This window comes from Achroia grisella, unplaced genomic scaffold (genome assembly GCF_030625045.1).
Source record: "Achroia grisella isolate CSIRO2021 unplaced genomic scaffold, CSIRO_AGI_Agris_v1 utg660, whole genome shotgun sequence".
In the NCBI taxonomy this organism is placed as follows: Eukaryota; Metazoa; Arthropoda; class Insecta; order Lepidoptera; family Pyralidae; genus Achroia; species Achroia grisella.
This window is the reverse complement of record NW_026712984.1, coordinates 1,210,019-1,234,765: the sequence shown is the minus strand read 5'-3', so window position 1 is coordinate 1,234,765 and position 24,747 is coordinate 1,210,019. Positions and strand designations below refer to the sequence as shown.

Here is a 24,747-nt window from a genome sequence, read left to right as displayed (position 1 = left end):
GGGTAAATATATACCACTTTTCGACGTTTGAACAGTCAGGCAGTCATGCAGAAGTCAGTCGGTAGAACTAGTAATTGAAGATGCTCTGTACTAAAATTTTAAAATGGTGAAAACCGGTTTCATTTAATAATACAATTTAAATCCAACATTTACATTCCAATAAACGTATGTTGTTTAATAACAATTTTTCTCCATTAATAATGTTATAATTTACATAAAATGAATAATAAAGGAATTACCCTTTTTGTAACTTGGGCACAAATCGATTTTTTTTAATGAATTTCGGTTTTTTATGTTTTAATAACAGTTCAGTTCATCACCTCTCTTTTCTGGCAATACTATTTGTAAAAAGTTAGGGGAGTTTTGAATGTTTATTTAGTTTGAAACATTTCTATAATTATAAATTGTTAAATAAAGAAGCCATAAAGCAATAATATTGCATAGTCATTCCCCATATCTAATATGTGATTAGTTGCTGTTGTAATATAAATAGAATATTACATTATATATAGTAAGTAGTAGCCAAATAACGCTTGCCCTTTATTTCCATTTTATATTTTTTGTACCTACCTATAATATTCCTATTTGTCTTATTTATTTCACGCACTATCTATCGTGGTACATAACGACTTGCGCAGATTGCCTTGGTCAAATTATCCTACAAATATGTCATTAAATATTTTTGTATTGCTATTCCAAGATAAACAAATATAGACTTAATAAGCAATATTAGGTTTGTTATCGGCATGCGGCATGTTGTTTACACACAACGTGTCAAATGTTGAGCGGAGCGCGTTTATTCTTAAAAACTACCTTGACCGATCGGAACTTTTTTGAGTGGTAAACGATGGCCCGAGGATCGACCTTCGATGAAATTTTGGTCTCGATCGGTGATGCCGTTTCGAAGGAGTACCGTTACAAAGAGTGCAAATCAAGATCGCTCCGCCTCAATAACATTAAACCATAAAACAAAATTCCATATACATATATTAACTAACATTAAATCCTCTACAATAAATCATTTTAACAAACTTGCCTATTTTTTTATTTAACTAAAATAGCTAATTTGTGAATTATGAACTCCAGTCATTTGTAATAAGAAGCAATTTGGCTAATAACATTTTGCAATGACTCTTATCATCTAAGTATATCAATATAAACCTATTGTTATTAGGTAATGGTTATCTCTGGAGTCTGAGTTGTAAAAGATAAGAATGAAAAACTTGTTTCACTAAACAGTAGTGTTGTTTTCATCTACACAGTTCACACTGTCATTTGTAGCAGGCATATCTGTATAGTTGAACTGTAAGTTGCATTATCTTAAAATACCTAAGATTATTATTAATTATTGTACTAAATCAGAGGTTCCTAAACTTTTATATGTCGTAGACCCCCTTGCCTGGGGCTCGATATAGACCCTTTGGGAATCACTGCACTAAATCATATATACTTTTTTTAAATCCCTAATTTGTGTTGTACTGTTGGGCAAAGGCTTACGGGTTCTTATAGCTCCAAATCTATATTCTGAGCTTGATCATGCCACGTCTTATGTGGAAAGTGGTCCAGGAGGCTTACCATGAGCGATGAATATGAATACGAAAAAATCATAACACAGGGAAATTTAAAAATGGGCCTTAAACAGTACTGCTTAAAATCATACCATGATATAATTTTGGTGAACTGTTTAAGAATTTTTTGGTAACTTTTATCATTATAATGCACATTGTTTAATGTCCATTTATAGTCCATTTATACTTAAATGAGTAATATACACATAAACATACTGAGATTTAATAACATATTAGCATATTGTCCCTGTTTCACATTTTATAGCAAATTTTTATATCTAATATAGCCTACGATGCTTAGAGATAATGTAGTATTCTAATGGTGAAAGATTATTTTTTATTATTTAGGTTTATCTAGTTTTAGAGTCTATTCATAACTTCTTTATTCAAATAGAATTAATACTATTGAATAGCATTATTTTTTTTACTCTACAATCACATTCAGAATGCAGATTTACCCAATAATAATCAGCGAGAAACTTGCCTGATGCATTTTTAAAGAGTTTTTGTTCAACTTTATATGCTTATTTTTGTAAAACAAATAGTACAAATATTGTATGGATATCTAATTTTTAAAGTATAATATATTAGTAATATAATATTTATTTTGTTTATAGTATGGCTACATCTGAGTTTCAATGATTTTACCAATGTTAAGGTTGGAACAGACAGTTGCATCTGTGGGTGCAGTTTTCTTAGTAATCAGTTTATTGAGAATGCAATATAATAGTATTTAAAATGACATAATTTTAAAAATTGCTTAAGTATATTTATTATATTTTATTATTGTAGATTAGATTAAATTGTACATGCACAAGCATATAACTACTACATTCAAAATTTTTTACAAATATAATTTATCAACAAAAATATAATGGATTATAGTAATGATATTCTTAAAAAAATAGGTATATGACAATAAATACTTTATTGGTTTAAAAAAAAAGTCATGTATGTAAAATTATTCCTCCACAGATTATATCACACAATGAGTCCACCAAAAGGCTTCCAATTTGCCATTGATCGTGGAGGCACCTTTACTGATGTGTTTGCTCGCTGCCCCAATGGCAAAGTGCGTGTCATGAAGTTGCTGTCAGTCGACCCACAGAACTATGATGATGCGCCTAGAGAGGCTATTAGGAGGATTTTACAAGAGGTGAGAGTGAACCCCCTTATATCCCCTTAGGGGCCCAATTCACCATAAATTACACCACAAGAAAGTTTGACATTGTATAATGAAGAGCTGGAGAACTCAAAAATTTCCTATAAATAAAATGTATAAGGCATATATGATCTGCTGGATAAAGGGAAAGAAGGTGGGAGAGCGTAAAAGTTACTATTTTATATTATAATAGTAATTATGTTCTTTTCCAGTGCTAGCAATGTACTCTCTTTGGTCTGGAATGACTTGTGGCTAATTTCTGCCGAATTTGCTACAATAGGCTACCTGGACGTCATCATTCTGTTATCATTCGCACCTCCATCAGCTACACAAGCAGGATATATCACACTCTAAAAACCAGAATATGTCAAATCAAATTGCGTAATGGCAAATGGTGTGACAGTGTAATATCTGTGTACTTATTTATTTATTGTATTTAACTCTGTTATTTTTTTGTAATAGGAATGGTAAACAAGCTGACCTGCGTCACCTACATACATGAACAACATTGTGGACGTTATTGTATCATGATAACATGATGTCCATGATACCCCTCCTGCCTAGCTATTTCAGACAACATGTCATATTAAATTCATATTTCATGTACAGCACTGGTATAAAAAACGCTCAAATATTGGTTGATCTTATAGAAACTTAAGCATCAAACTGACTACAGTGACTAAACTGTTCCTGGTGGCATTCAGTTATTATGAATCAATGAACTATGCTCAATTATTAATTGTGTATAATATTAGACATAATGTAATTGAAGACCTCTCTTTTGATAAATTCTAGCTAAACAAAAATTATTTACAATCATATAAAAGAATAAATTTATCTATAAATTGTCTGGTAGAAATCTCCAAGGCCATTTTGTATTTGATATAACTTATTTGTACAATGATCATTGTATATGTAGATGTGAAATTTACCTACTTTAGGATCATAAATAAACTGTATTCAACTCAAATACCTAAATACATATATGGAATTAAATGTCTAGTTTTAGAGAGATTGTATCTATTTGTAAAGTATAAAACTACTATTACTAAAATTTAAAACCAATTATGACCAATACAATAAAAACTGGATAATTCCTGGTGAAAAATGACAATTATTAGTTCACCTGGTCATAAGATGGGCAATTTAGTTGTTAACTTCACCTCTGTTTATACTCTTGTGTACACCACTAGTACAGGTTTTATCATATCATTTGAAGCCAGTGCAATTTATTTTCCTTCACTGTCCACAGCCCAGGGAGAGCCTAGAGATCTGTAACACGGGGTTCGACCTAGTTCAGACTCCAGACCCTCCCAATGTTAAAGTACTGATTTATAACTCCACATTTTAAATATAATTTGTATCATAAACTACAAATAATTGTTATTTTTTTTATTTCCACTTGATTCACAGGAAACTGGTAATGCTCTAGACAAAGATGGTAAAGTAAATACATCTCTCATTGAATCAATAAGAATGGGCACCACAGTCGCCACTAATGCACTTCTAGAGAGAAAAGGGGCCAAAATGGCACTAGTAATCAACAAAGGGTTCAAGGATCTACTGTACATTGGTAATCAAGCAAGACCCCATATATTTCAGTTGGTGAGTACTTAATTTGTAGTGAGTTGCTGGAAATTGGTGAATAATTAACAAGTTGGATATAAACTGTCCGTCCACATGATGGTAAGTGGTAAATATCCCTTGTGTTCATGTGAACAGCACCACAACTATTACATTAATATGTAAAATTTATACCACAGTTCATGTTTGCTATTTTGAAGATGTCATATGTCCTCTGAACTCACTACGTCATTAGTCCTTTAATCTATTTAGATTAAAGGACTAATAAGGTAGTGAGTTGTAATGAACATGTAATGTAGTGAGAAATACATTTTAGAAAGCAAACTTCTTGGCACCGAAGTCTACCTCAGTTATTATAGTTCACTATACTTGCATACATATTTTCAAACTATACTGAAACACACTTCCAACTTTATAGGAAGCTGTTTGTTTACTCAAGTAGAGGTGTACGTACGAGTGAGATCTCACCTATGTATTGTTCTTCCTCGCTTCATTCTTATACCAGCTTCTATCCGTAAATTCTGAGCTAACAGTGTATCTTACTAGCAATGAAATTAATAGTCTCTATCCACGCTTTTAGAGAGATGCATATTCAGTTTGAATGCATTTATAATGTTCGTATTCCCCTTATAATACTATACAAATGACTTTATACCAACCTTAGATATCCAAATGCATTTTTTATAAGAAATATCAGAGTTATTTTACAGAACCTGCTGAATACATTTTCAGGACATAAAACGCCCCAGTGTTTTATATACGGAGGTAGTAGAAATCGACTGTCGTGTGATACCAGCCTTAGAAGATAGATGTCAAATGAAGAAATCATGGCCATCAGTTACTGGTACCACTGGAGAGAAGATGCTTATCGTCAAGGACATTGATGAGGAAGCAGTACGGAATGATTTAAGAGCATTGAAGCAGAGAGGGATAGATAGTATTGCTGTTGTACTTGCACACAGCTACACATATCATGATCATGAAATAAGAATAGGGAAGATCGCAACTGATTTAGGTATGTTACTTTGACTTATGGAATATATATTTTTTTTTAAGGATGATAGTGGAATGGTGTACCCGCTTGCGCTAACTGTTGGGCGCTGGCGGGGCACCAATTTTTTCTTACCTGGTGTGATGTTTTGTTCCTCTATTCTTATTTTATGAGGCCCTGAAGATGAAAAGGAGCTGGCTTCTCATACTCTAGCTTCATGGAGGAATAAAGAATAGTTATGTTTATTTATTCCATAATATATTTTATACATATTTAATAATCTACCAATGTGACTGAATTTCATGGCGTTTGGGAAGATTACTAATGACAAAGATTGTCTATGTTTGATACATTTTAACAATCAAATATATTACACAAATATACATATTTCAGCATGAATACATATAAATAAAATTGGAGCGTCTGTTTGTAATATTGAAATAAACGTTTTTTACTACATGCATATGAATATAAATGCGGTACATACACCAAAATAACATTTTTTAAAATTTTTGTCTGTCTGTCTGTTTGTTTCGGCTAATCTCAGAAATGGCTGGACCAATTTTGACGGGACTTTTATTGGCTGGTAGCTGTAAAAATAAGGAGTAATTTAGGCAACTTTTATTTTAGAAAAATAAAGTTAAATTCCACGCGGACGAAGTCGCGGGTGCAGCTAGTCATAGATAAATTATAAGTAATGCATAGTTTTTTCAAATAACATTCTATGGTATGTTCTAATTATATTTATTTAATATACAGGCTTCAATCAAGTATCGCTGTCTCACTCTGTCACGTCGATGGTGCGCATGGTACCACGTGGGTTTACAGCGAGTGCGGATGCGTACCTCACCCCGCACATCCGCGACTACGTCCGAGGCTTCGCTGGGGGTTTCACCAACGACCTCGCTAATACCAATGTCTTATTTATGCAATCTGATGGTGGACTTACTCCTATGAATTTGTAAGTGTACAATATTTTCCTAGCTGTGCTCGCGGATTCATCGGCGCTAAATTTCAATAAAAAATATAGCCTATATGTTATTCTGATGCATAAGCTTTATTACTGTAAAGTTTTATCAAAATTGGTTAATTAGTTTTTGTGTGAAAGAGTAAAAAAACATCCATACTCACAAACATTCGGGTTTATAATATTAATAATACGATTTTTATTTTTGTGAATGATAGTGGAATGGTGCACCCGCCTGTGCTAACGGTTTACGCTGGCGGGGCACCAGTGAAGGATGACAAGATGAGCATGAGGTCAGGTCAGTTAGCCCATCGTGGTAAATTCGCCATGGTTATCACGATGGTTTCCAGGGGAACCGCGTGGAGGTCAACCTGACATAGTACATTGTTAGTAATGGGGTCATGAGTTCACATTACTAACAATCCCTTTCCCCCTAATAATAGGATTTACTCAACTATGTGATGTAAAGGTGAGTAATATATTTATCTTGTATGTTTACCTATATATGTATCTACAAACAAGCATACAGCCCTCTGTATGCTTGTTTGTAGAATAGTTAATAGATAGCGCATGAATGGAATAAAAGAAAATAATATGTAAGTAAATAATTTACATCACCTTCCTACAGATGGTCGCGGGTTCGATTCCTCGCACGGCACTAACATTTGTATTCATGAGTATGATTGTATCGGTCTGAGTATTTTCTATGTATAATATGTATGTATTTACGAAAAAAATATATATCTATATATTTGTATCAGTTTTCTAGTACCCATAACACAAGCTTTAGATGCTTAGCTTAACTTGGGACTAGATGGCGCAGTGTGAATTATCTAGAGATTATTATAATTATATGTGAATGTAATAATATTCACATATTAATTATATTGTATTTATATTGTACAAATAAATTATATCTTCTTTAAAGCAAAGTCTTTAGTATAAAACAAAGTTGCTCCTGTCTGTACGTTCAAATGTTTTAAAGCGAAGCCGGGGCGGGCAGCTAGTATAATCTTGAAAGTGAATGTTATGTTTTAGCTTCAATGGGTCCCGTGCTATTCTGTCTGGGCCGGCCGGTGGAGTAGTTGGATATGCTATGACGTCATATCAGAAGGAGACTGGTCTACCTGTGATAGGTATTATTATTATATTTGTTTTCTTTTATATACACCTATTTTGTCCTTTAAACTATTTCCGTAAAGTATATTATTGTAAATGATAAAGTGAATTTGTTTGTTAAGCTTTCACACGTAAACCTCTGGTTCAATGATGAACTATGGTTATGAATATAAAATTATAAATAGAATCGAAGAGACATGTATGGGCTTGTTTTTCTTAAACTTATAAAGTTGCGGTTGGGAAAGAATATTATATTTGATAAAACTTTATTTAATCCGATTTTCTTCTAACTTTGCGGAATTATTGTTTACAAGTAAAGCATATTTGTTATTTTTAACCTCCAGAAGTATGTTAAATGTGAAGATATTGGCCTTTAATTTTACAAAATGAACATAAGCGAACAAAGTAGAGTGTAAAAGCTAGTTTTTAATAATAATTACGAATCACTGACATATATCTAGCAATTAGAGTAATTACTATCAATCCTCTCTTTTTGTGGATAAATAGTATATGTATATATAATATAGCGTTCATGGCCTATAGGCCTGACGATTTGCCGCATATAATGCAGTTCGATATGCCAAATCGTATGGTAAGTTTTAAACCAGGATTTCTAAAAAGAAACATTGTACACTTGTGTTGTTTAAATCCTAGGTTTCGACATGGGCGGTACATCAACAGATGTCTCCCGGTACGCAGGCACGTTGGAGCACGTACACGAGGCAACGACAGCTGGAGTCACCATACAGGCGCCGCAGCTTGGTCAGTACTGTCAACAAACGTCAATGAATAATATTGTGACATATCTAGTTATATTATATAATAAAAAATCGAAGATATATACTTCTAACTTTAAAAATAGAGGTGAAGAATTGTAAAAATTAGACTTTTTAGCTAAATTAACTTCTTGAAATGATTTTTTATATTTGATAGTTGGTGCTAACTTTAATGGGACCATATATAAATGGGTTAATGAGGCCTAACTTAATATTGAGATTGAAGTCTGTTTGTTTGTGGTCAGGACAGACAATAAATTATAGTGTGTGTCTATCGCAAGACTAAACTTTAAGCCAAACTTTAAATTAGATAAGATAAGCATTTATTGTCTATAACTGTGTTACATCATATATGGACACGACCAGTTTATCCATTTCGGACGTACAATATGAAATTAGAATATACAATTACATCAAATAACTAAATTATAAAAACAAAAATAAAAAAAAAAACAATTTTCAAATTTAAAAAATTTTAGGCATTGATCTCTATAAAAAGGGTGAGCAAAAGAAATCCATGCAGGTTGCAATGCTACAGGTATCTTAAGCACCGAGATAGCCCTAACCCGTTAATACAGTACTTAGTGCCGCATGTTAGATACATACAGCCGTTTACGTATAAACTTACGAGTTGCAATCATGTGATCCGTCACGTTGTTATAATTCCAATAAAAGAAATGTCTATGTTCAGATATAAACACTGTGGCGGCTGGTGGCGGTTCGATGCTGTTCTTCCGGTCGGGGCTGCTGGTGGCCGGGCCGGAGTCCGCGGGGGCGGAGCCCGGGCCCGCGTGTTACCGCAAGGGAGGCCCGCTCGCACTCACCGATGCCAACCTGCTGCTCGGTACGCACCACCACCGTTTCTGAACGTGATACTCTTGATGAAGACCTTTTTATCATCACCAACGCTGTCACCACTACAGCCTTCGCCAACATCACGAATATCTTTACCGTTACTTTTAACCACGATCTATTCATCATTGCCGTCAGCAGAATTAGCAACACAATATAACACATGTTCATCACTACTACGTATCTCTAGATATACGAAATTAATTTTTAAATTATTTCACCTGTACTGTAGATAGGTACATTAGTATTTTCCAAAACTGTAGAATTCATGCTCATTTCAACCACTCGGCTTTATATAATAATAATAATCTCAGGACAATTCACATAGCGCCATCTAGTCCCAAGTTAAGCTACCCAAAGCTTGTGTTATATCTTCTTGACTATTGAAACGAACGGTCAGAAATGTGGCAGTACTCAATGATCAACGCAAGAATTAATGTGCTCACTTTTCGTGGCCAAATTTTAATCCATCGAGCCCACCACCATCTCTCTGATAATATTTGATTTGTTATCACTGTTGCCTTCACTGCAATATCAGAAAAGAAAATTTCATACTTTTAATTTAGTTAATTCCAATAAATTAATTTTATTCCACCAGGTCGTCTTCTACCAGAATACTTCCCTAAAATATTCGGACCAACCGAAAATGAGCCACTCGATAGAGATTCCACTGTGAGCGCTTTCAAGAAGATGACAGACCATATCAACAGTTTTTTGAGACAAGATGGTGGCAAAGAGGTACGTAGCTGTCTCTATGATTTACAAGAACATGAAGTGTAACAAATATGTTTTACAAGAATAATTGTAATGTAACCTAACCTTCAACCTTTTTCTTAAGTATTGATTATCGAAGTGTAAAAAATACGAAGTTTGGGTATACCTCTAGTTACCCCATTTGAGATTCCACTGTGAAGATGAGTATGTCACATTTTTAACATAATAGAGACAGTATAACCTAAGCCAGAGGTTCCCAAACTGTTTTGTGTCGCAGACCCCTTGCCATATTTTTCGTATTTGGGTAGACCCCCCATTCTTACCTGGTATTGATTTTTTTTGTAAATTTTTAACTATAGTAAAGTTTAGTGTTAAAAATATAAAGTAAAAACGACAAGATGACGACTGTCGTAGACCCCTTGCAGTTTGTCATAGACCTCTAGGGGTCGATATAGACCACTTTGGGAATCACTGACCTAAGCCATGGTTGGAACTTTTAGTGTTTGTGTTGGTAGAGTATCCTTCTGGTAGGACTTGAGTATCCTTATATCAATAATACCTTGCAATGAGGTTGGAAAACGCAAATCTAGGATTGGTAGTACAGTAAACATTCACCTTAGTGCGCAGTGAAATTGTTAAGGCCATTTACAGGCAACAGTATTAGAATAGTCTAGAAAAAATAAATAATATTTTTGACTTGAGTCACTCACGCTGTGATATGAAAAATGTTTTTATGTATACGCGTCATTTCCGAAGACTACTCTTAAAAATAATTAAATCATATTATATTTGTCTTCTAGATGTCTATGGAAGAAGTGGCTATGGGCTTTATCAATGTAGCTAATGAGGCAATGTGCAGACCGATCAGGTAAGAAATATATAATAACATAAATCGAAAATGTTTTACTTCTTAAATATTTTAAGCTACATTATCAGCAAATAACATTGGTTATATTTTATCTTAAAACAGCTATTACTACTTACTACAATAATTGAGCCTTTACGAATTAAGTAGGGTCGCTAGTAAGTTATGTTTCGGTTTTAAGGGATTTACGAGTATATCAGTAACGTTATAGGGTATGCAGGCGTCACATTAGTCCTCAGGAATTTATTTATTTATTGCTTTATTATTAACATAGAAGGACATGAACAAAATTAAAACATTAAAAATAAAACTAAGTACAAAGTCTCATCGCTAACGCAATTTCTTCCAGAAGACAACCTTTGGAAATAGTGTATTTTCCAAAATAAAGAATAGGTGGCGTATGAGTGGAAATGTGGAATGGCAACACAGAAGTCGTATAAAGGGCATCACATTAAATTTACTGTATATACTAGGGCCCTGACTACGGCCCGAGGCCACGACGCTTCGCAGCATGCGCTGGCATGCTTCGGCGGCGCGGGCGGACAACACGCGTGCGCGGTCGCACGACGACTCGGGGCTTCGATTGTGCTCGTACACAAGTACGCAGGTCAGCTGACACGTCTCTCTAACATTGTCATCATTATCATGACAATATCATCATCATCATCATAATTATGACATCACCACCATAATCATGACATCATCATCTAAGATTGTAATAGTGACGAAAAAAACCATAGTGTATAGGCCTCAGGAAACCAGAACAGCTTTCGTGAGTTTATCATTTTACCTAAGTAGATTTAGTATAGTACCTGTGACTCATTTATTTATCTATTCAGTTAGTAAGAAACAAAAAAAAGTAAGTAATATAATATTTATTTTTAATAAAGATCGAGATATGGTGGTGAAATTACTAGGTACAGAAAGATGACATCTAATGTCTCCGGAATGTCGTCCAACCACATAGTACCAACCGTTGTTGTGAAGTCTGTGGTGCCATTAAAGACTATTAGGGCAATCAGGTGGGCTGTCAAATTGTTTGCCATTCTAGTTGCATAAAAAAGGAAATAGTAATCTGTGGGTAGGTATCCTGTCGGCGTACGGCATGGCGTTGGCGCAGGTGGTGCAGGAGGAGCAGCAGGCCAGCGCGGCGCGGTACTGCCCCGACGAGTTCCACCGTCTCGATATGCAATTAGACGTGCTCGCAGCCGTCGCGCGAGATAAACTGCGTGCGCAGGTATATATGTGCGAGTGGATACGTTGATGTTTGAAGAGGAACGTTGTTTAAGAGCATAGGTGTGTGCGAGAGAGAGAGAGAAAGCGAGCGGAAAAAACAAAAGAAGGAAGTAAAACATAAAACAGGAGAGTAGAGACTAAATGTCCTCGTGGGTACCTCAGTCTCACAAATTTCAGCCATAAAACATTTGTTTTGTAAGCTGTGTTTCTGTTGTAGCGTACATATTAAACAGTAGCATTACAAAATAAGAGTGGTAATATGTTAGTCTTATGGTATGGCAACACATGAGTGGTATCGCAACTCTCTTAAGAAAAATGTAATGTTCGTAAGGTATATAGGAGACGTTTCCGCTTACCGATTGCATTTCACCGATTTTCGTAGATCAAACTCTTGTGCAGACTTATACGAGAATTAAAATGTCTTTGTACCAAAGGTACAAAATCTCATACTTGTACAAATATTCTCGTACACTTGGTGTTCCTGGATTTCATGAATCTACTATATTTATTTTCCAGGGTTTCGTAGACTCGCAAATAGTAACGGAACCGTACCTACATCTGCGCTACGCGGGTACTGACTGCGCTCTCATGGTCTCCCCGATACCTGGCAATTCACCGACGGCCTGTCGCCACGGCGATTTCTACACTGCTTTTGTTAACAGGTAATATAAAAATGGATGTCTTATGAACTGTATTAACAAAAACCTGGACAATTCACATAGCGCCATCTAGTTCCGAGAAGAGCTTGAGCTATAGGTACTAGACAACTTATAAAAGCAAGCTGCTTGGCGGATGATGTATGTGAGTCTCTAATATAAAAATCTCTAAAAATAAATAAAAAAATAATATATTACATTCTAGATTGAACTTTATTGCATTTTAGATATAAGAACGAATTCGGCTTTACACTGTCAGAGCGTGATGTAATAGTGGACGATATTCGCGTGCGTGGTGTCGCCGTGAACCAGCTGCCAGAAGAGGTCGCGCCACCTAGCGGGAAGGGTACTAAGCCAGTACCAGAAAAGGTAATTAGGCACTTAGGTTACACGTAGGTTGGTAGAAACGTAGGTGGTAGATTACCAGTCAATAAATGGTAAAAATCCATAGATGTAGGTGTAGTTACTGCTGGAGAAGAGGTATAGGCAAAGGTTCACTCTGAGAGGAGTTGCTCTTCCTGCACCATCCTCAGAGGGTAAACTTACTCCGGGATGATGTAAAGATGGTTAATCAAATTAAATTATTTATTTCAGACCTTTAAAAACCATTATCACAATGTACATTACATTTTGGACTCAAAACTACAGACAAGAATCTGCTCTTACTCTTTTCTAATAAGATTGTCATCATTATAATATTACATATTAAAGCTTAGGTTTTCGAGTGATCGTATGCACTCGAAAACAGCATATGCAGTTTCAGAGGAACTTCTTATACTCGGATTGTGGAATAAAGTGCCTACGTTTTACAAACTGCAGCATAGGGTTTTCATGAGCAATATATTAAGATTTTTAAGCATTCGCAAAGCACATTTGCACCTTGATATAAGCATCCATAACACTACGGTAACCGTTACCAATCAGATAGGTCGTATGCATATTCGCCACCTGTTTGTGATATAAAAAAAAATAATTAAAATAATATTCTGTCCTAAACAGTCCGTGAAGGTATACTTCGAAGGTGGTTATCAGGATACTGCAATATATCAGTTGGAGAAGTTATTGCCAGAACAAGAGATCTACGGACCAGCCATCATTATGGACAGTCTGTCCACTATACTTATTGAACCAGGTAACTATATATCATCATCTGCTTCTTCCTTATTACATTTACTTGGGGTCGGCGTAATACATCTACGTAAGTGTATTTATGAAGAGTAAAGTATGTAAAGTTTCTTAATTTGTATGTTTAGGGTAATCTCTGGTACTACTGATCCAATTTTGAATATTATTTTTGTGTTGGATAGCTACATTACGCGATGAAATGAAAATGGAATGAAATGTGTTGGAATAAACGGGAAAATGTGACAGATACGAAGTTGCGCCTGTTAGCTAGTATAATATAAAGGGGAAATTTATTCATAGAAACTTTAACCTTTTTTGTATTAGAATGTTATGGCCTATAGTTCGATAGCTAAAATAATGTAATACTCTGTTCAAGCCACGAAAACACCGACATCAATTGCATTATTAGGGATACTGAAAATGTATTGGTCAGATCTTTATTAAATGTATATAGGAACGCACCAGAAATGATAGCGTCCAAAAAAAAAATCAATATCGCTTCACGTAGAGAACAGTTCTGAGGTAATATAAAATAAAATTCATTCGAATTTAGAACCCTCTCCTTTTTGGAAGTAGGTTGATAAGATTGTTAAAATTTTGACGTGAATAATTAGTATGTAATAATCTTTCAAAATGATGTTAATCTATTTTTCCTAGATTGCCGCGCTGACATAACAAAATACGGCGATATTCGCATCACAGTGGGCACGGGGCAACCAAAGCGGGTCACTACCGATCTTGATTCTATACAGCTCAGCATTTTCTCGCATCGTTTCATGTCCATAGCGGAACAAATGGGCAGGTGAGTTCGTATTCCCTGATATACCCGTACTTCCATACTAATATTATAAATTATGCTTGTCTGTCTGTTTGTTTGTTAACGTACTTAATACCTCATGGCCTTGATGTCTTTCTTGATGCCATTGCCTATATATATAAACAATCTTTTTGATTTCGTCCGACCATCTGGCAGCTGGTTTGCCTGGAATGCCATTGCCTTACATTTTATATCTCTTTTCTCTGCTTCGACATAACCGCTCCAACGCCACTTTAGCTGTGCTATTCTTTTGATTATGTCGGAAACTCTATTGTATCTTCTAGTCTCGTATATATAAGGGAAATATTATTTGCAGGGTCCTACAACGCACATCAATATCAGTAAACATAAAAGAGCGGCTCGACTTCTCGTGCGCGTTGTTCGGTCCCGATGGCGGACTGGTTTCCAACGCTCCACACATCCCCGTGCACCTCGGAGCCATGCAGGAGACAGTACAGTACCAGGTAGACATAGATAGATAGATATATCGTTTATTTGATGGTTACCAATCATACATTACCAAAGGTAAATGTGTTTCTCTGTTTAGTTTTAGGTAATAAAGGCTTGTATACCAATAGCATAATTAATTTTTGATTAGTGATTTAAAAAATCACAGCCTCTCAATGTCTCTCGGATTGGAATTGAGGGATGGCTTTCTTATTACATCGCAGAGTCAGTCAGAAATATTAATTGTTTCACCGTGTTTTTGGTGTTGTCAGAACCCTAACTCGGGATTTTTGTATATCACAATAATATAGATAATGATTTATTCCTTTACGAAAAAGTATATTCTTCAATAATGCTTAAAATTAATTGTATTCCATTAAAGTTTGTGTTTATATTTCTATTAAAATCGTATATATGTGAAGCATAAATTGTTTCGTTACATGTTGTGGAGCAAGCAGCTTTTGTATCACTTATGCTTCCCTAGCAATTTCTAAACTACGTGTCCACCTCCTTGGGGGATATTCATATATTATAATGTTTTTGTAGAAAATATCTAACTTAAAATTCATAACGCTGTCAATGTTATCTGATTGAACAGAGATTAAGTGCGTAGCGGTTTCTATGTTGATTGTCGCATGCCTAATCCTTGTTGTTAATTAAATATAAGTAAATCAATATTTATTTAAAAGAGCAATACACAACTTTCTTGCTTATTCTTCTTGTGATGAATCTGCATTGCGGTATAAGCGGTAGAATAAAAAAACTTGACTATTCAAAAGTGCTTATATTAAGTTTATTTGAATAAAGATTATTTCTATTTCTATTACGTCACACATTAAGTGGCTGCGGTAGTGAGTCGAGAAAGTGTGATATTGTATGACAAGGAGTGTGAGGAATCCTAAATTTTTATGTATACTTTCATAATCAGTTATATATAGAATTATTAACGTAAAATATTTTTAATAATATTTATTAAGATTATAATGCATTTATAAAAACGTGTGACTATTATATTAAATGGAGTATATCTCTATTGTGATCAGATGTGTCATTTATGAATGATCTAATTGTATTACAGATGAAAGTGCGCGGTGATTCCTTGAAGCCCGGTGATGTTTTGTTAGCTAATCACCCCAAAGCAGGCGGCTCACATCTTCCAGATTTTACAGTTATCACACCTGTATTCCACAAGTAAGCATGACTTCGTCAATTATTATTATATATAACCTTTATTATATATTTATTAAAAATATATAATAAAGATATACACTTGATCCGACACTAGGGAAATCTGTTTAATTTTTTCGTAATGGATCAGTAAACAAGATGCCGGTTCAGCTGATGTGAAACAACTGTCGTCTATATGTGTACATTAACAGTATCACTAGCACATGGTTAGGTGATGACCGTGGTAGTCCTCAAGCATTGTTATTCTGGAGAACTTAGATTAAATTCTTCTTATTTCTGATTAAATGCTTATTACATGTACCACTGTCATATATCACCCTACAATCTGCTACTGACATATGTGAGACCTCTGTCTCAGGTAGTCACACGCTGACGACGCCTTGATCAAATTGTATCGTGATAGATTTATGTCAAAATGCATAAAAGTATCTTTGTGACTCTTCTAAACTCTTTTTAAAGTGCAAAAAGGAAAAGTAAGTTTTAACTTTGTAAGAATATACTTAAGTAACTTATCACTTATAGGTAAACTCTTACATCAACAGATTATCTACATATTATTATTACGAAAATCGATCATATATCATTTAAATTATAAGTTCTAACTTTAAGGTTCTATTGTCAAATACGCCTAAGCGTGCGTGTCAAATATACATGGTAGTGTTGATGTGTTTTTATTAATTTAGAGTAATTATTACGCATTATTAAAAAAATATTCATGTTAAGTTAAGTGCATTCTGCACTTCTTTACATAAACTACATTTATATTAATTCTTTACTCCTCTATACGCGTAAGTTTTGTAATAATAATAATAATAAAACTCTTTATTGTGCATAAAAGAAACAAATAATTACAAAAAGGAAATAAAAAAAAGAAGGATATGCAAACAAAAGGCGGCCTTATCGCTTAAAGCAATCTCTTACAGACAACCAGGGAGATAGAAGCATTGGGTAAGGGAAAGTTAGATATTATATGAATACTAAATATACATACAAATACCATTAATATACACATATATATATATACATACATATATATACATACATATAAATAGAATACATATACATAAATAGAACTATGTGTATAAAGTTTTTGCTTCACGTATTAATATAATAATTCTCTTACGTCAGGTCGGCCGGGCGGCCTATCTTCTTCGTAGCGTCTCGCGGTCACCACGCAGACATCGGTGGCCTCACACCCGGCTCGATGCCGCCTCACTCCGTCAGCCTGGCGCAGGAGGGCGCTGCTTTTAAATCCATGCTGCTCGTAGACGGCGGCCGATTCAACGAGGAGTCGCTTGTCGAACGTAATTTACTTTTGTATACACCTACAAGTGGAGTGGAACCGTTTTTGTTTGTTGGTAATAGGAATTCCATTATCAAGCAAAAAAACGCTTCCACTTGGCCTCAAGTGTTGGCATAATAATAGATCCCCTCTTCTACAATAGAACTTTTACAAAAGTCGTCATTCTCAACACATGCCGTATAGTAAGAAAATTTCTTTCTTCTTCATCATATAATTCATCCACGTTTGGCTAAGGCACGTGTTTGAAAGTATTACCCCCGTAAAAAGGGACATATATATACATATACTAGCTGTCCCGTAAAACGTTGTTTTGTCTTAAAATAAAAAAAAAATTAGGGGTGGACTAACCCTAACATTTAGGGGGATGAAAATTAGATGTTGGCCGATTCTCAGACCTACTCAATACGCTCACAAAATTTCATGAGAATCGGTCAAGCCGTTTCGGAGGAGTATGGGAACGAAAACTGTGACACGAGAATTTTATATATATAAGATATATATATATATAGGAATAATAATAATTACCCTGGATAATCCACGCAGCGCCAATTTAGTCTAAGCTAAGCAGAACTTGCGTTATGGGTTAGTACCCATGGACGATGGTATATAAATTCTTAAATACTTTTTATTTCGAATTTCAGAAGTAAGATAGAGGTATTTATACTATGCAGACTGAGTACACAGTCTACCATTGCGATTTTCTAATGAGATAATAGCTTGCAGAGCCATTTGCTAAAGGCGGAATGGCGGCTACCGATTTAGATCAGGTGCTCAGATACATCAGTGTCCGTTAGCTGTTTACCCGTGACACGTAAACAAATCGATACCAAAATTAATTAAAACAAAATATTTTTTGGAAATCCACATTAATGTAGGTGTGCATAATATCGGATTGTTATATAAATGTTTAATACTAATATCAATGTTTTTAGAGCTTATGAATCCCGGTAAGGAGCCTGGTTGCTCAGGCACCAGGAACCTGGCGGATAACCTGTCGGATTTGAAGGCGCAGGTAGCCGCTAACCAAAGAGTAAGTGCAGAAATCTAACTATGATACAATTACCGCGTTTTATTTCACTGTCATATTATATTGAAAGCAATATTAAAGCTTATAAATTAGATTGTTAGGCGATGCGCCTGTAGATCACTTTGTAAAAGTCTAGTCTTAAGAACTATTTGAATTCTAATAACTTTGTCACAGAAGTTTTAATAAAAGGCATTTTTTTTTATTCGTTACGTGTCGTACATTATCAGAATATCAATATGGATTCTTAACGTTTTTGAGAATATACTATCGTCTATATTCATCAGGGTTAATGTAGTGATCTAACTTTTCTAATTGGTCCAGTAGTTTCGGATCCTCTTCAGTGCAAACAAATAAACGAACAATAACGTCATTCCTCTTTAAAATATTGGTATTGACGACTACAGTTTAAGTGATTCGTTTCTTCAGGGTATTCAATTGGTGGGCGAGTTAATAGATCAGTATGGACTGGAGGTGGTGCAGGCATACATGGCGCATATACAGAAGAATGCAGAGCTTGCCGTCCGTGATATGCTCAAGGTAATATTGTTCATACTAAAACCACAAAAAAATCATCACCTTCTTCTATCTTCTACGTTATCTCTCACGTTCTCAGTCATCTTATTATTCACTCTCACCTTTCTTGTCATATCACACACGGCCCATCCATCTCTTTTGGCTTTCTTCTGCCCGAATTACATTCCACATTACTTTAAAATATTTCTTCATTTCTATGCATTACGTGCCAGTACCAAGACAGGCGATACTGGCTCTGCTTTCATACTTCCTGTAATGTATTCATTCTTTACCTTACAATAACCTAAACTATAAATAACCTAACCTAACCTAAAACCGGGTAGCCGATAAGTCCCCTGAAATGTAATAATAAGAATTATGTTTTAGATTTAGTCTGTTGGGTCAAATATATAGGAAGTGATAACCAGGGATAGCTTCTATGAGAGATCACTTTATTGGGGAAAACTTGATGGAAATCTTGATGAAACCAAGCAATTCTGCAACTCTGTAAAAAGTCTTCGATTATTACGACACACTGCTGTGAAATTATTTCAAATTTACATTTCAAAGGACTTATACTTATAAAGGACTTTAAACAGGGTATGTTTTATAAATGCAAAAGTAGGCCTGACTTCACTCATTCTAGCATCTTATACTAGTACCGCACCAGTGTATGTTGTTAGCGCAGTAGGTGCATCATTCCGTAGAATTAAAAAAAACCTCATACAATCTATAATTTAGGACACAGTGTTATAGGTTGCACCAACTCTTTCTACAAAGAAATTTCTTATGTTCCAGGAAATTGCGAGAAATGCCTTAGCTAAAACTGGATCTACGGTTCTCAAAGCGACAGAATATATGGACAATGGCACACCCATTGTTCTCAGCGTCACTCTGGATAAGGATAATGGTAGTGCGACTTGCGACTTTACGTAAGTGTAATTATAGTTTGAAATTGAAAAAGAACAAGATTTTGAGTATAATATTTTTAATGTATTTGTATTTTACAAGGTTTTCAAATATAAAGGATTAAATGGAGCCCGAAAGGTTTGCCAACAGTGCAGTTTACATTTATCTTTATATTATAAAAAAAATGTGTATAAAAGTATTAAATGACTAACTTGTTCCTTTCTTCTCTGATGTTTTCTTAATTGGAAAGGCAAGAAATATTGTAATAAAATTGGTTTGTAGGAGATTTTATGAGTAAAAACATTTCAATTTGACATCTATATATGTATTATTTATTGTAATATACTTTTTTCTTTTTCGGACTGCTCTAATGCTGTTGGCCGCAGCTGGCCTTTACAGCTTCACCGGATATTAGGAGGCGAGTGGAGATGTCACTCCAAACCCACGGAAGGACTTATGGAGCGGCTAAAGGCCAGCACCTGCCTGACGGATACGACTAGTCTGAGGGCACCACTAGGGGTTCGGAACTCGGCTCAGGCCGTCGTAATTTCGATTCCCGTTTGAATTGGATGGGGGATCGATCGGAGGGGACCTGTAATATACTCGTAGGAACCTATTTTTCTGCTGGTCTATATCTGGCTCGAACGATGATGATATTTTTGTATGTAGTTGTCAGTACAAGAGCCCGATATTGTTTACAGTGGTACTGGAGTAGAAGTGTGGGGTAACTTAAATGCCCCGCGCGCCATCACACTTTCTGCTCTCATATACTGTCTGCGCTGCATGGTCGGACACGACGTACCTCTCAATCAGGTAACAATCCACCTCAATTTTTTATCAACTGCTGACGAACGTGTAATGTTTTTAGCTCTGTTTGTATAAACAGGTTGCTTAAACTGCTTTATTATATATTTTTTTCTGACATTCCATTTCAATGGAATCATTCATAGATATTTTTTTAATGTCAATTAAATAAGGACTAGATCACGTATCATGATGATAAAGTGGTTCTTAACACGAATAATTTTATGTTAGATATGGTATTAAATTTTCGCAACGTTTCGGTTAATCTATTGTATTTTCTTCAACTTTATCACAAACTGTTACAACACATAGTTATTGTTATTAAGGGTTGCTTGAACCCGGTACAAGTGATCGTGCCCCCGGGGTCTATTCTGGACCCGTCGGAGCACGCGGCCGTCGTCGGCGGGAACGTGCTTACTTCTCAACGGATTGTCGATGTGTTGCTCAAAGCTTTCCAGGTGAGTTTAAATATGGAAGTATCGAGGGGAGTTTATTTTTTTGTAATTGGAATGACAAACAAGCTGGCGGCACCTCTGGTGGCGGCACATCACCACTCATACGTTGTCATTCCAGAGTATTAAGATATCATGCCTCTTATCCTATAATTTCATTGCCTAATCGACCCAACAAGCATAACAGTGATTGCAAAGCAAACTTGGCGGCTGAACTAGGTGAGAGGTGTATCTCAGAATGGATATGAAATATTATATTAGTTTCCTTTTATTTCAAAAAAGAGGTGTCTATTATAATAAAACTAGCTGATATACCTTAATGTTTATGATTCATGACGAAATAATTTGACATTATGAGCTAGTATGTTACTCGCTGTATTTCAAACCAGGAGTGCCACAGGATAAAACTAGTAACATATGTATCACCAGTAACGTATCTTTCAATAGTTGAAAAATTTTTATAGGAATGCATTTGGATTGAGTTAATTTTTTTGTTGATCCAATGCTCACTTGATCGATTCTAAAAATGATAAAAAGTTATATAAATAATAGTACAATAAATTATTGAGTAAAATAATAAAAAAAATTGTATCTTTAGGTGTGTGCGGCATCTCAGGGTTGCATGAACAACTTGACCTTAGGCGAGCAGAGCTGGGGCTACTACGAAACTGTGGCCGGTGGCAGCGGCGCTGTGAGTTGTATTTATTTGTTTATACCAGGGACTTCGCTTGTTTTCTTTTAGATAAACTATCTTTGTCTATCTAAGATAGATTTCTACCGACTTACCCTAGCTTCCCACGAATGCAATGAAAACCTAAAGTGTAGCAGTGTGGAGTGATTAGTATGTCACTCTGTGTGTGTTATTCTGATGTATGGCTAGATTATTGTAAAGTTTCATTAAAATCCATTCAGTAGTTCTTGCGTGAAAGAGTAAAAAACATCCATCCATCACACTCACAAATTCCATGTTTATAATATTAGTATGTTTGACCTATTCCTGCACATGGTTCCAGGGTCCAGGTTGGCACGGCGCTGGTGGAGTTCACACTCATATGACTAACACGCGCATCACTGATCTTGAGATCGTGGAGCGACGGTATCCCATGCTGGTCACCAGGTTCTCTTTGAGGGAAGGCTCCGGGGGTAAAGGTTAGTCTAATAATTCTTGAAGAATTTCATTAGAGTGTTTTGTGTTCTTGAGGCTTCTTGTTCACAATAACGTGGTTGTCGTAATTTGCAGATTTAACTAATTTAATACTATATACAATTATAACTTTCTTTATTCCTACCTTATACATCTTAACTGACACTGGGTAACAGGTAGAGGGGTGCATCTAGGGGGGTGAAGGCTGGGGCATCGCCCCGACATCATCTTTTGGGGGCAACGACTTCTAGGTAGTTGCGTTGTATACCTTTTAGGGCAGGAATTACCTTATAAAGAAATACAATTAAACTAAACTAAACCCAAGAATTAGTGAGGACTATATACTACATACTTGAGGACTATTTTTTTAATATTTCGACAATGTTCAAGTTTGTAGGGTGAGATATCAGTGGAATTTCAAGGAAAAAATCTGTTTATTTATATAAGTTGTCAACTACCATAACACAAAGTCTGCATAGCGTGAGTCTAGATGGCCTGTGTGAATTGTGGTGAGAATTTATATTATTATTACTTGCAGGCGAGTGGCGTGGTGGAGACGGTGTTACCCGCGAGCTGGTGTTTCGGCGCACCGTACAGTTGTCAGTACTCACTGAACGCCGCGCATTCCAGCCCTACGGGATGAACGGTATTCAGCACTTGTTTTTATTTATAGAAATAGAAATAATCTTTATTCAAATAAACTTAATATAAGCACTTTTGAATAGTCAAGTTTTTTTATTCTACCGCTTATTCGAAATGCAGATTCACCACAAGAAGAATAAGCAAGAAACTTGTGTGCTGCTCTTTTAAATAAATATTGATGTACTTATATTAAAATTAACAACAAAAATTAGGCATGACGACAATCAACATAGAAACCACTACGCACTTAATCTCCGTTCAATCAGGTAACATTGTCAGCGCTATGAATTTTAAGTTAGATATTTTCTACAAAAACATTTTATAAGCTTTTTTACAAAGAAAATATTTTATGACACATTTGAATTTTTTTTCTGGCAAATTGAGTACAGACTAAGGGAGATTGTTGTAAAACCTATATATACATTTTAAACACACTGTCTCAATTTCCGGTGGTCACAGATTCATTCTACGTATAATTTTCGGCCGTCTCTATGATTAAATTATGAATAATAAGTAATTCTATTGGTTGTCTAGTACCTATAACACGAGCTCTGCTTAGCTTGTGACTAGATGGCGCTGTGTGAATTGTCCACGTACATTATTATTATTATTTTATAGAATGTACAAAGTAATAGGTAGAATAAGACATTTCAGGAGTTTTGTTTGATTAGGTAATCATAATACATGAAAATTTCTTTCAAAACATGGAGAAAATAGGCTATGATTCAAGAACTGAATTTTTACTTATTATTCCTGACCTCTGAAATTCATATCAACCTTATATTATTAAATATTCACTTACGGGGGTTATAAGTCAGTAAAGTGTCAAATGTAACTCTGCAGAGATGAAAGCGCGAGAATTAACTTGCAATAAAACATTTGATCAATCTCGGAGGGAAAGCATCTATAGAAGCATATCCTGGGGTAAGCATTAAATATACTAACTGTTTCACGCGACTTGTCAGCTTTTTCTTGAGATGAAAGGTAGAATTAATTGGTATAAAACATTTATCTATATGATAGAAATAATATATGCCGTCGAGTAACAGTCGAGCGTAACAGCGTCGAATATTTGCCTGACTTTATGAATATCAAGATATTAAACGTACAAAAAGTATTAGTACAACATGATGGTTTTACAGGATAAATATATAATGAATTCTCCGGCTGGCGGTGGTTATGGACGTCCAACAGATGCCAGCGGGCAAGACAACGTTGGGAGCAAACACTATAGCGAGTTCCTTGAAAGAGGCAGTGTCTACGAATACAGGAGTGCACAAGAGTCGGTATAAAGTTTAATATACTGAGGATTTTATAAATTTTCTTCTCACAATTTACTTCACTGCGTTATGAGAAGATTATTTATGAATTAAACATATTGTGATTAATTTTCTAGCATAAAAATGCTCCCAAGGCACTGTTTAATTACTCACACCTTCCATCCATAAAAGCTGAAACAGATAAATCCCTTTTAACTGTAGTATGTGTCACTTTGTTTCAAATAAACATAATTATAAAGTGAACAATTTAAATAAATCGAATACTTGTAATTTTCAAAAATGGGCTATAACTCATTTTGATCTGCAAACTCATCGAATGGAATGTAAAATTTGAAGAAATCAAGTTTTACATTGTATAAAGCCAAGTAATAAAGTAATATAAAGTACAATATAGATAACTATACATACCGCATTTTTTAAATAAAAATTTGCCTGTCAGTTAGCGGATACCCTCTATCTATACACAAAATTTCACTAAGAACAGTTCTGCTGTTCTGTCGTGAAAAGAAAAGAAACAGATATGAAAATTAAATAAATTAGTGTGTATTTCATATATAGTGGATTTTTATAAGCATTGATTAATGTATTTAAAAGTGCAATCTAGAA

General features: G+C 35.0%; 1 protein-coding gene across 1 annotated transcript; it reads left to right on the top strand.

Moving 5' to 3' along the window:
- Positions 1-343: 343 nt before the first annotated feature.
- LOC131849888 (5-oxoprolinase) lies at positions 344-24,416 on the top strand. Its single transcript, XM_059200029.1, is given in 29 exon segments — positions 344-511; positions 2,544-2,724; positions 4,144-4,335; positions 5,047-5,329; positions 6,065-6,266; positions 7,311-7,408; positions 8,046-8,153; positions 8,859-9,011; positions 9,618-9,757; positions 10,534-10,601; positions 11,072-11,205; positions 11,684-11,835; positions 12,351-12,496; positions 12,718-12,859; positions 13,490-13,622; positions 14,273-14,417; positions 14,749-14,896; positions 15,958-16,070; positions 17,196-17,371; positions 18,303-18,400; positions 18,824-18,934; positions 19,709-19,842; positions 20,521-20,632; positions 20,950-21,081; positions 21,674-21,766; positions 22,089-22,224; positions 22,758-22,878; positions 23,707-23,785; positions 24,004-24,416. Coding segments are annotated over 28 exon segments (3,867 nt in total). The 5' UTR covers positions 344-511; positions 2,544-2,556; the 3' UTR covers positions 24,154-24,416.
- The last annotated feature ends 331 nt before the right edge of the window (positions 24,417-24,747 follow it).